This window comes from Gossypium raimondii, chromosome 11 (genome assembly GCF_025698545.1).
Source record: "Gossypium raimondii isolate GPD5lz chromosome 11, ASM2569854v1, whole genome shotgun sequence".
NCBI lineage: Eukaryota > Viridiplantae > Streptophyta > Magnoliopsida > Malvales > Malvaceae > Gossypium > Gossypium raimondii.
Window position 1 is genome coordinate 58,667,851 of NC_068575.1, and position 12,670 is coordinate 58,680,520.

At 30.8% G+C, this 12,670-nt stretch overlaps 1 protein-coding gene across 1 annotated transcript; it reads right to left on the reverse strand.

The window, feature by feature from the left end:
- Positions 1 to 7,525: 7,525 nt before the first annotated feature.
- On the reverse strand, positions 7,526 to 11,152 carry LOC105802317 (diacylglycerol O-acyltransferase 2D). The gene is made up of 9 exons (XM_012633887.2): positions 10,773 to 11,152; positions 10,584 to 10,658; positions 10,409 to 10,494; positions 10,003 to 10,109; positions 9,752 to 9,907; positions 9,507 to 9,593; positions 9,056 to 9,153; positions 8,194 to 8,281; positions 7,526 to 7,897 (listed from the first exon to the last, which is right to left on the reverse strand). The coding sequence occupies exons 1-9, from the start codon at positions 10,955 to 10,957 to the stop codon at positions 7,796 to 7,798; spliced, it is 984 nt and encodes a 327-aa protein (XP_012489341.1). The 5' UTR covers positions 10,958 to 11,152; the 3' UTR covers positions 7,526 to 7,795.
- Between the last annotated feature and the right edge of the window lie 1,518 nt (positions 11,153 to 12,670).

Sequence of the window (12,670 nt, forward strand, 5' to 3'; positions counted from 1 at the left end):
TATTTTACAATACCATAAAATTATTTAATAATCTCAATAATTATTTCACTTATAAAATAAATTAGTATAATCTATCTTCAATTACACTTACTATAAATTTAGTTCATTAAAGAAGAGTATATTTTAACTTCCTAATTTAACTACTACTCTTTATTTAATTATTCTCACCATTTAAATCAAATATTTTTATTTCATTTTAGGAGATTCACAGTAGTATATATTAGCATTTTCCCAAGCTATATGTTTACATAAACTCATTGAATAATATATAAATAAAATTAAACGGTCCAACCAATTATAAAGTTACATGTATAATTTTGAAAAGGTGTTGACCGTGCTATATTATATTTTTAACAGATGTATACATTATAATTACATAAGGTGAAATATATGAGATTATTTTTAATTAAATATTATTGGGATATCTAGATGATGTTTTATGTGGGTTAATTAATGTGACCCTATTCGTTGCAATATCTGACAATTTGGAAACCTTTTATCAATTTATTTATTTTGAAGTTGAAAGTGTAATATAGTGCATGGGATGCTCGTGATATATAAACTGGCAATCTAGGGGAAAATATAAGATCAAAAGCTGCAAATTGATTTCAAGTCTTATTTTTTTTCAGAACTTCACGAAAATGGTAATGTGAGACCGTACGGTGAGAGGGCCTGTAATGGGTAAAATTTAATTGTCCTCTTAAATGCCATTCTTCTTTATTTTTACACTCCTTTCTTCTAATAATGTGTCAATATTGTGTTGTAAAATACACCTTTGACCCTAAATTTGCAAGTGATAGGAAGATGGGACTTGGGCGAGGGGGGGGGGGGGGTTGCAGATTTCACAGATCATGGAAAAGGAAATCATGTGATCATGGTTTTAACTTTCCCTCTACACTAAAAATGGGGTCCAAACCCAAAACATGCTTTCAAATCAATGGGACAGTCTAATTACATGACCTAATGTAGTGATGCATCAAAAAGATTTCTACCCATTCCAAGAACCAAGAAGTCTTTGTTTCCTCACTAATTTAGCTTCATCAAATTAATGAACTTGTTGATTTTCCATTATATCTTCTCTTGTAGGACCCTTACATTAATGTTTGTAATTTGTACCATCAACAACACATAAATACAACGCAGTTTAAAACTTTTATTCAATTCAGTATACATAATGATTTACATATTTTATTAATAAATATCGAGTACAATGGGACGATTTTGATTTAAATTTTGATGACGGTATTATGAAAAAATAATTACCAACTCTGATAAAATTAATCTATATGTACAATAAAATATATAATTTCAACAGTAGCATTTTATCTTGTGTTGGGGAACTTACCTACATGCTTTAAAATTTACCACTATTAAATACCTAAATCATTGTCAAAAAGTATATATATACTCTGATGTCTTATATCTTTATTTCCTTTCTTAAAATATCCATGAAAAGGAAATCCTTTTTATTATTCCACCTTGTCCCACTTTTACAAATACATACGTGTGTATATGAATCTAAAGCTAACACAGGAAATCAGTTAAAGTGAAAGAGTGTATTAGGTAGAAGGTATGGGTGTACCTGATGAACCCTGACACTTTCATTTAGTTCTCTCTCGTGGTTTGAGTGTTATGAAGAAACCTACTGCACCTCTAAAGTTGCTGCAGGTTTTTACAATTTATTTAATTCCGTCCTTTCAGATAATTATCTTAGATATGAGTCTTTTTTTTATTGAACAATAAAAAAAAAAAGATAGGGGGTGAATGGAGATGACCAAGTGGACTGCCAAGAAGATGATACTGGTCTATTCTTGTGAGATACAGTCATGTTTAAAAAAGGAATGATAGCTATCAAATATCAATGGAGAAATGAAAGGGGTTGAGGCTCAGGGGTGCACTGAAATTGTAAAGGACGATGAAAGGACTTGAAATATTTGTTTATTTACTGTTGTTGCACATTGATAGAGCCGTGTTGTCCCTTGAATTGGGGTAATTGACCATATACGTTTTTTTCTTTTTTGTATTTGTAAGTAGAAAACTTCAAATCAAATGCCTGCAAACGTGGGGTCTAAAACAACAGTTGCAATTCCCCTTTGCAGTCGGCCATTAATATGAAGTGGGACCAAACACGACACTCACCTAATCAAGTAATAAAAAAAAAGATGACATAACATAAAAGACCCTCCATTTCACCTTTTTCTTTTTTTTTATCGCAATCCTTTTGCTCCCCTCTTCTTCCTTGGCATTTGTCAAAGAGCTAAATCTTTTTATTATTATTAATTTAAACCCTCTTCTTTTTCATGTTTATCACTTCGATTTGTCCATTGAGAGTAGACCCATTTTCAAAACTAAAACTCTTTTTTAACCCTGTTATTATTTGTTCAATTCTATTCAACTTTTCGCTTCTTCTACTTGTAGAAGCATCTTGTTTCCTTTTAAAAGTTCACCCTCTTCTCTCTTTTTTCTTTTCTTCAACTCAAGAAAACATAAAACCCAATGCTCCAATCTAATCACATATGATCTCATCTCTTGCATCGAGTTTGAGTTTGCCCTTATGTGTCTTACTTTCTCGAACTTATCACCACCTTTCTCTCTTCAAATCCTTCTAAAACTCAACCATACAAGCCCAACTCTTAACTCCCTTCGCTCTTCCCTTTTTCCACTACAAGATGTTTCAATGTAGAAGGCAACTAGTTCTACTTCTTTGGCTCTTATTAATCTTCACTTTCCTTGCTTGTCATTGCCATGGTTCAAGATTAACCACCAATGTCTTCAAAATCAAGCCAAAACCACAGTACGAAGGCCACTTCTTGGGGTTCTTGCCTAGACGTTTCCCTATTCCAGCTTCTGGTCCTTCAAGGAAACACAATGACCTTGGGTTACAAAGTTGGAGATCACCATGAAAAAATCATACCCCAAATTTTTATTATTCTTGATAACAGACAAGGGAAAAAAAAGAAGGTGATCATATATAACTTTTTTTCTTCTTTTTCTTTTTGGTTCTTTTAATTTCATATTTCAACTTGTTTATTGAAATGAATGAGCAGTTGGTTGGGGGTGCTGTACATGGAGTTGGGAGTGACATTGTTTCAAGTTTTATCCTTTGTTAATTTAATTTAATTTTTTGTTTTGTTTTTGGAGTGTGAATCAGATGTAGAAAAAAGAAAAAAGAGAGACTAATAGCATGGCAGAAGTTCTAATTACTGGATTTTTTTTATCTATATGTTATATAGTATATCCTCTGTTTGAGGAGAGATCTTATGTATAATGAAGATTTACTTATTACAAATACATGCAAAAAAAATTAAGTTCTATTTTAGCTCTTCTCCAAGCCTTCATTCTTTTGATTATTATGGTCATTTACAAGCCTGTGGGTGGACTTTGGTTTTGTTCTTGATTTGAATCTTTTCCATTTATTGAAAAAAAATAGGAGCTAATTAATGTACCAAATATTGAAACAATCATGGTCTGAAAAATGAGAAATTATTTTAAAAAAACTGGTTGCGTCATATTTGTCGCAAGTCATATGTAAGAAAGGAGACCTAAAGCTCACGCCATGCAGAGTTCAAGTAGACAAATTGCCTTTGAATTTAATCCCTCTGAGCCTACATTGAACTTATGCTGACTTTCTGCCATTAATTATTTAAAAGAAATTTTGTTTATATTCCACAAAATAGTCCAATAAAACTATACATAAATTCATCCCTGATAGAATTTTTAAAAACCAATTAGAGGAAGGAAAACATATTTTATTACATTAAAAACTTATTTTTAAAAATAAAAATGCATGTACCCCTTTAAGCATCAATTTTGGATGGGGTACAATAGTAAAGAGGTGGAGTAATATTATGAGGTTGGCGTAGCTATAATACCAGGAAAAAGCAACAAATTGGCCCATAAAATTATCATCACAAATGGAAACAAGTTCATAGTCTCTATCAATTCCAAGATGCCCATTGATGGCCTTCAAGGTGGGGGCTGTTGATGGATCCATAGCTGCCTCCATGGATTCTTCTGACTTATTTTTCTCGAATTTTTGGATTAATGATGCATCGATGCTTAAGAAGGATTTTTGGACTAATGGATTCCATTCTTTTCTTCTTTTCACCTACCCAAACATGGTAATGTTTGTGTTATTTAATACCCAGGTGGTCCTGTTTGACGTTTAATAATTACTTTTTTCATTCTACCATATCATTAAATCTTAATGAACCTGGACTTAATTATCAAATGTGAGGGCTAAACTTCATATTAACCCTTTTAAAAATATATATTATTATCTGATTCATGTATATAAAGTTGTTTGAAGGCCCTTTCTCCTGTAGAACATTTTCTAGTTTTCTTTCAAGATATCTGTGATTTGTACTCCTTTGACTGAGAATAAAATAATATAATAATTTCTTCCCTGTTTCATGGCAGCACAAAGGGGAATGGACGAATCCAATTTGTAGATGTAATCATGGCAAATACACTACCAAAATTTATTTAATTTTGGATCAAAAAATTGAAATTCAAGAAAACAAATTCGGGTAATCATGGTTTCTTTAACCTAAGACGCTTTCCTTACCCACGTTTTGTCGTTGAATGATTATTACTTTTTTTTTTAAAATGTTAAGATAATGCAAAACTTTCATTCACAATTTCTTATTTCATCCCATAATAAAATGTTGTAACTAAGTTTTCTAATTAATCAACAATTTGTTGTTCTATCAACCTCAAGACATACATTCAAATACTCTTTATTGTAGCTATATTTGTAATACGATTAGTGACTTGATTTCTTTCCTTTAGAATATGTTGTATCTTTCGGTGGTGAATAACTTGTAAACTCACGTGGGTTCTTCGTATTAAAACTGAGAATGAATCTGCCTAGTCAACATATACTTTATTTATAATTTATTTTATTTTAAACTCTAAAATAATTAAATACCAAAAATTATATGAAGTTGATAATGATAATGGCGAATCCAGTAAGGAGAACAATCCATTGCCAATGATGCCTACTATTTTAATAATGACCCATTTCCACCATTAATAAACCCTTTGAATCTAGCTTCTTAAAAGTGGAAAAAAAATGCCAACAAATGTTTATGATTTTATCTATATCGAAACAAGTTAAGATGTAATATTAAATAAATTTTAAATATTTTAAACCCCAAAATTAGCTTTCTAACCAAGTCTTAAAAGGATTGCAATTAAAATTATAAATTGTTTAAGATTAAAATGTAATTTTACCATTAAAGGGTAAAATATGTATTTATTATAATAAAATTAAAAAAAAGAAAAGAAAATCTACAAGCAGTATTGCTAATCTTTTGGTATGATAAAAGATAAAATACTTGTAAATTTTGGGTATTTATAACTTTTGTAATTTTTAATGTGCTAATTTGAATGAAAACGTTGATTATAGAAGCATTAAGAGAAAAGCTCATGATGACTTATTGGAGACTCAAATCATTATTGAGGCACCAAGTTATAATGGCATTTTGGGATATACCATGATTTACTCCCCAATTTATGTTCAATTCCATTAAATGTATTATAAGTAGTTTTTTCCTTGACATGTTCCAAATTTTACTCTAAATCATTGTTTATTTTACCTTTTTTTCTTGAAAAAAGCATCATTTCAATTTCAATTTCAATTTCAATTAATTAACTGGATATTATTACAATCTGAGAAGCCATAATTTCAGTAAATTTATATTATATGATTGTATATAATGTACAAATCCATTATTTGGTATATGGAGCAAGCACCTTATTTCTATCATGGAAGAAAATGATTATAAAATCTATCACCATCATTTACTCATGCCATTCTATGTGGAATGGTAAATATATATGTATAATGGGCAAGAGTATTACGGATGCCCTTTTACTATGAGTTATATTGTATTTTGTCTCATTTATTCATAAAATGGGTAAATTAGTATCTATATATTAGATTAAAGAGCAAATTGGCCATTATGTTAAAAATTGGTCATCGTATGCGTCAACATAATGTTATCTGGTTATTCCATTAGTCATGATAGTTTTAACTCGTAGAAATATATGAAAATTTTAGCAAAAATGATTAAATTACTATTTGATCTATCGTACATAGACTAATTTACCCATTTTTGAATAAAAGGACAAATTCAATCGACTCTAATATTAGGTTGCTTTTTTTTGGAAAAAATAAACAAATAATGAAAAAGTCGCAGCAATAGATTATTATACTATGTGAACTAAATTAATATATTTTATTCTCTAAAAAGTAAAAAAATATTTTAATTATCATTAGAAGCAAAAACGAAAGTAATTAACAATATCACAACAGGTAACAACCAAAATGAGTAATTTCTTATAATGATTATTCAATAAAATTATTTTACTAAAAAATGTTAATCAAAGCTCAAAAGTAAATTTCTCCTACATTTTCTGCAATTTCGAAATATTCACTCCTGAATTTGACAATTGCTACAAGGAAAGAAGTTAAACCCAAAATTATTATTTACTTTACACTGATAAAAGTATATGTATAAATAAATAACAGTGGAATTAGCCAATTATTTTTTATATGCGAAGTGTAAATTGATAATAATTAGAAATAATTATTAATTTTAAAATAATATTAAAATTAATAAAATTATATAGAATATTTTAAATGTTTAGGTTCTTAGACATTAAACGTTACATATTAATATTTGAGTTTGCCATGTATACGTTTATGGTTAATTATTAAATAAAATATTTAAATTCTTATTTCATTAAAATTTATATTCAAGATCACTCAAAATTAAAGCTGAGCGGCAAATTTGACAAATTCTGATATTAAGTTAAGAGTATAGTGATAATTCATGTTTAATCCCAATAGTACTATAATAAATAAATATCATCCAAATTTATTAAAAATATAAACCCCAACGTGTGTTTATTTATTTAATAAATAAATCATGTCACCAATTGAGTAAGGTTTACAATCTAAAGTCTCATTATTTTATTCTTCATAAATTTCATTAATTTTAATTAAAAATTGGATTATGGATCATTCATCAATTATATGCATTCATGATTATTCAAAAATAATAATTTTATGGGTGCGAATTGAAATAGTAATATTTAAATTTTAAAAATAATCGCGAACTCTAGTATAAAATAAAATTTAAGAACACAGTGATAGAATCCCAAAAAGTAGAGATGTTTAGACTTGTATTGACTTAGACAGCTCGTCATGTCTCCTTTTCAATGGCAGAATTTCGTTTGTTTTCTTTTTTAGATATTCCCCCTTAATTATCATCATTTCAATTGCTATTACACTATTCAATATCATGAGCATTTGGCTCAATACTCTACTATAAGTTTGCCAAAATATGTATTTTCATGGTCAAAGTGTCGATTTTAATAAATTTAAATCTCTTATTTTTAATATGGTATAAAATTTTGTAAACTCCTCAATGGTTCGTGATTAGAGACTGGGTATGTACAAAATTCACCTTAGTATTTTAATTAAAATAAAATAGTTAAAAAAATAGAAGGATGAGAATTGAAATTTAATCATGATTGTATATTTTATTGACTTTTTTGACTGATGTTGCCAAATCCTTTTGACCCAATTAACAATAAAAACGGCTTCTAAAAGCTTTCCAATGACTACATGATAATTGAGTTTAAGAGTTACCTGCAGATCATAACCATACAACACAAAAAAAGGCCTATTGAGATGCATGAATATACAGCTATGTTACTTGTCTAACACATTGCACTTGAATCGCACAAATATAGGGGATTGGCAAATAAACAAAGCATGATTCGCTCAAAGGATCTTTAATGGAAGATCAGCATATCCGACCCGAGCTTTGTGTCTCTCAAAGAGATCTTCAAGTGCTTTAACAAATTGGTCATGCACCTCCTGGACCTGGGGAAATAATCATTGGTTTAACACAGGTGTGAATATATGTATAGACAAAGCGTTGCGGCATAACAAGAAGTTGGCCTGTTAATGGACAACGGTTCGGTTTTGCTTGAACGATATGCATGTTTCATAGGATTTTAGTATTATATAGCAGGTAGCCATCAAAATGAGAATGCAACAGGCATTAGGTACTTGCATGAAGGAGGTTTGAGCCTCATTGTGTGAATGCAGGACTCTACAATAATAATAAATTCTACCTACGGAGCAATATAGCAGAAGCCACAGGCAAGTTACAATACCTCTTCAGCAGTAGGTTTAGGATTTTGCTTCAATTCAATAGGTTTACCCACCACAACATGCATTGGCCTTCGATACGGCAAATGAGTTCTGCAAACAAAGGAGGTTCTTGGTTAAGAATTTCAGACAGCTTCACACAAACACGCACATTTCCAAAGATTTTGGCAAGTATAAGGATTGCTTTTCAATCAATGAAACATAATTTTTTAACCCTCTTTTTCAGTTTTTACATTGTCCTGAGAATATAATTATGATGCCATCAATTTCCTTCAAGCTTCACTACCATTGATATACAAAACCAAAGTAACTCATTTTTCTTAACTTCTTTTTAATGGAAATACATCGCTTATGTTATCCAACTGGACTGAAACCACCTCTTGTTCTTTTACCCTCTATCTTCCTAAAGAAAGTATTATAAACTAGTACACTTACCCAAAAGAAAATCCAATTAGATCACTTCAAAGGATCTCAATTCTACTTCTTCCACTTTCTATTTACATCTTGCTAAGATTTCAATATATTAACAGTGGTAAATAAAATTTGAGTTTGTCATTGAAATCAAAGTTTTTTTTAACTCCACAAGCAAGATTACAAAAATGCCACATGTCTCATCTCTCTTTTTCTATTATACCCTTATGGAGAATGTGGCAATCGTGTACCCTTAGATCAATACAAAGGATCTCAATTCCCAAAAGTTTTCTAGATATCTTGAGCTACAAAAGAATCATCATCATGGATTCAAGAGTAATGAAAATATGTTATTAAGTACTTTCTGAACAGTAAAAATCTACTAAATTAATATTCAAGAAGAAGAACAAAAAGTGTTCTAATTGAGCATAAAAGAGAAATAAATTTGATGCATACCCAAAAATTCCCCAAAATATCATTGGAGTGAACTTGAGAGCTCTTGAAACTTGCAGGAATAACTTCCCACCTGGTTTCCACCAGTCGTAGACACATGACTGGAGCAAAAGTAAAAAGCAAGGAAATTTGGTTAAGGTGATGTAGGACATGGAAGTTGTTAGAAAGACAACAATGTTAAAAATAAAAATTAAAAAAAAAAAAAACCCAAACCTAAAAGAACAACAAATTAGAAAGTTTGGAATTCAGATGGTTCAATCAAACGTAAGAAGCTATAGGGCAGGCAATAGAGGCAAGCCTCCTACAGCTGCTTGCTTTTAGACCAGAATGAGTATTTCAGGTAGAATGCATTAAATAAATGCAGAATTATATGTATAAACACTGAGATTTATCAATTTTGAAGCTGCACAAATATGGGCTCAGAGAAGAAAAGAGAAACAAAAGCATTACTTACCTGACCAAAGGCGAAAACTGGGACCAGTGGACACCCCATTTCAATGGCTATGCGAACAAACCCCCTTCGTGCCTTAAGGAAGGCAATCTGTGAGGCAAGAATTGTTAAGCAACCAACATAAACATACAAGAGGAACAAGAAAGAAGAAACAAAAAGAACACTTTATATGTATTGGTTGTTGAAGAAAAATGTCCCTTAGAAGTAAGTTAGTTAAGGAACGTTGCTAACAAGAATAAGAATGAAACCTCAGAATCATGGTCCATGTGAAATGTCTCCTGCACTCCACCAGGTACTACAATACAACTATAACCGGCATCCAATAGGGAATAAAATTTTTTCCTTGATGCTGGTGCCACATCCAACCATGTCCATATATGCCTCAAAAATGGGGTATGGAATACCTAAGCATTCGTCCATAACATGTTAAAGCTGCAAGATATTTGGGTGATAATGAATGAAATGAGTATGTATGAGAGTTTGGAGTTAAAGGCCTTACAGCGCTGCTTGCAAGGACTTTAATTTTAGGAAGAGGCATGAAACTTGTATGTCCAGCGAGTGTAACAACTCCAATCGGCAAAACGGAATGTGGCTCATAACCAAAAACTGCAACATTAACAAGCTAAGGTCTATTAGTTTCTCAACATTTGGAACTTAAATAATTGATACTCTCTTTGTATGTTTGCTTCACAAGAAAAAAAGTAGGGAACGGAAAGGAAGCTAACAAGTAAAAGAAATGATAAAAACGAGCACTTTCTGGATTCATATAAAGGCAAATACAAGGAAGATGAGAAATTTTGTTTATACTTCATACAGGGTAACTAGATTCATATAAGCAGAGGATGAGCTACATCAATGAAGTAATGGGGAGGGACCATAATAATAAGTAAAAGAAGGAAACAAACCATAAGCACGATCAGGATTGAAGGCGTTAAAATCCTCAACATAGAGAGTGATGGGAAAGTAACTGCAAAGATGCTTACATATATACCTGCTCATTCAGATTATTATTATTATTATTATGTTCATCATCACGACTCATATCATCGACAAGCAATAGCAAGAAGAAGTAAAGAGTACCTAGACAGCTTCCGGCCAAATTTACTGTACGGGTCGATAGGAAGAACCATGAAAATCAATAGAAACCCCAGCACCCTGTGAACATTGAATCAAACAGAACACATGAATTCATGCCATTTAAATTCTTTCTTTTCCAATAAAAAGACTAAAAAAGGAAAGGGAAGGAAAAGAAAAGAAAAGAGGACCAACATGAGGAATTTGGAAAAAGGAAGGAATAGAAAGGAGAAAAGGAGCAAAAAGATGTCGAAATGCACAGATCCAATCCACATCGCAATAGCTAATATGCCGTGCAACATGTTGGACGGAAATTCATCTTTTCCTCGGAATTCCCGATACCCACTTCCAGCTCCAGCCGCCGCCGGTTCTTCAGCCATAGTTCCCAACGCTGCTTGACCCAGGACGCCAATAGCCGCCTATTTTAATGACACCCACTTTTGGAATGGGCAAACTAAAGCTTTCCCTCGAATTTATATTCAGGTACTAGTCCATTCAAAGCCGCTAAGTAGACGATTTTTCAATGAACACTTCGTTTGTTTTCCTCTTCTTCTTTTTCCTACAATAGTAACAATAAAAAAATGGTAAATTAAATAACTTCTTACAAAGATTCGCGAAATCACGTGTCGATGTCAATGACTACTCTGCAATCAATTAAAACATGTGCAGCATTTAGTTTGGACACGCTTTTGGTAATATTTTAGGATGTAAAAAACATTTCCCAAAATTGCAAAAGTTGAAGTTTATATAAAAAAATTTCTTGGTTAAGAAACTCAACAACTAATTAAATTATATAAAAGATAATTATGGTAACCTTTTAGTACTTAATTTTAGTTTTAGAGTTGATTTGATGAGAATTTATAATTAACTAATAATATTAAGAACTAACTTTCACCAAATCAATTCTAAAATTTGAATTAAATCACATCAATCACATTATATTTAACAAATTAAATGCAAAACCAAACAAATTCACAATTAATACTAAATTTATTCTATGAAAAATCCAAAATTATTAATATATTTGGCAAACACATTACACTTGAATAGCATAAATACAGGGGATTGGCAAATAAACAAGCATGATTCGCTCAAAGGATCTTTAATGGAAGATCAGCATATCCAACCTGAGCTTTGTGTCTCACAGAGAGATCTTCAAGTGCTTTAACAAATTGGTCATGAGCCTCCTGGACCTGTGGAAAAACTCATTAGTTTAACACATGTAATTAATACTGTTAGAGTTGTGTGACCCAAATTTTAAGAGATTGCTTGCAAGTCAAGTTAAACAAAATATATTTTCTTTCTAGAAGATTTTGTATTTATTAGTATAATATATTTAGCATTTATTATCATAGTTTATTTGACTTACTAATTTAGCCTATAAATAGGTTTTTTTACAATCTTATAATACACACCCATTAGAGATTAGAACTCATAACACATTTAGAGAATTTTGTGTTTACGTTTTGAGGGTTCTTTGTTTTTAGGTTTTTCAGGTTTAGTTTTTTATCTTCATCTTTTGTACTCTTCGTCCTTTTGCCATTATAGTAAAATTATCTTTGCTCATGGTTTTTTATCCTCTTTGGAGGGGTTTTTCTACGTTAAATTTGTGTGTTCAATTTCTCAATTTATTCCGCTATTTTTTGTTACTTGTTACTTAATCGGGTCGATCCTAACAAGTAGTATCAGAGCCAGGTTCAAGTTTTATAGATCAGCCTGTTCAGAGATGGCAACAACAAGGTTTGAAATTGAGAAGTTCGATGGTGAGATAAATTTCAATCTGTGGCAAGTTCGGATGATTGCAATTCTAGTTCAAATCAGATTGAAAAAGGTTATTACTGGGAAAAAGCTTGAGAATCTAAATAAAATAGAATAGGAAGTATAATGGCCTAAATTTTCAATGGTGTCGGAATGATGATTCGAGATCACTAAATTCGAAAAGTGAGTAAAAATATTATTAATTTAGTGAGTATAAGTTAAATGTGAAGTTAGGAAAGTTTTTGAAATAGTGAATAGTGTACTAGGAATAAATATTAAAATAATTAGAATCGAAAATGAGGTATCAAAACCCCAAATTCATAAACTGAGCCATA

Excerpts from the sequence above, each read along its gene's own strand:
- LOC105802317 (XM_012633887.2), bottom strand. The coding sequence starts at position 10,957 with ATGGCTGAAGAACCGGCGGCGGCTGGAGCTGGAAGTGGGTATCGGGAA. Across the intron at positions 8,282-9,055 it reads ATATTTTGGGGAATTTTTGG|AACTCATTTGCCGTATCGAA; the intron begins GTATGCATCAAA and ends CTTTGTTTGCAG. Across the intron at positions 7,898-8,193 it reads CTAAACCTACTGCTGAAGAG|GTCCAGGAGGTGCATGACCA; the intron begins GTATTGTAACTT and ends TTATTTCCCCAG.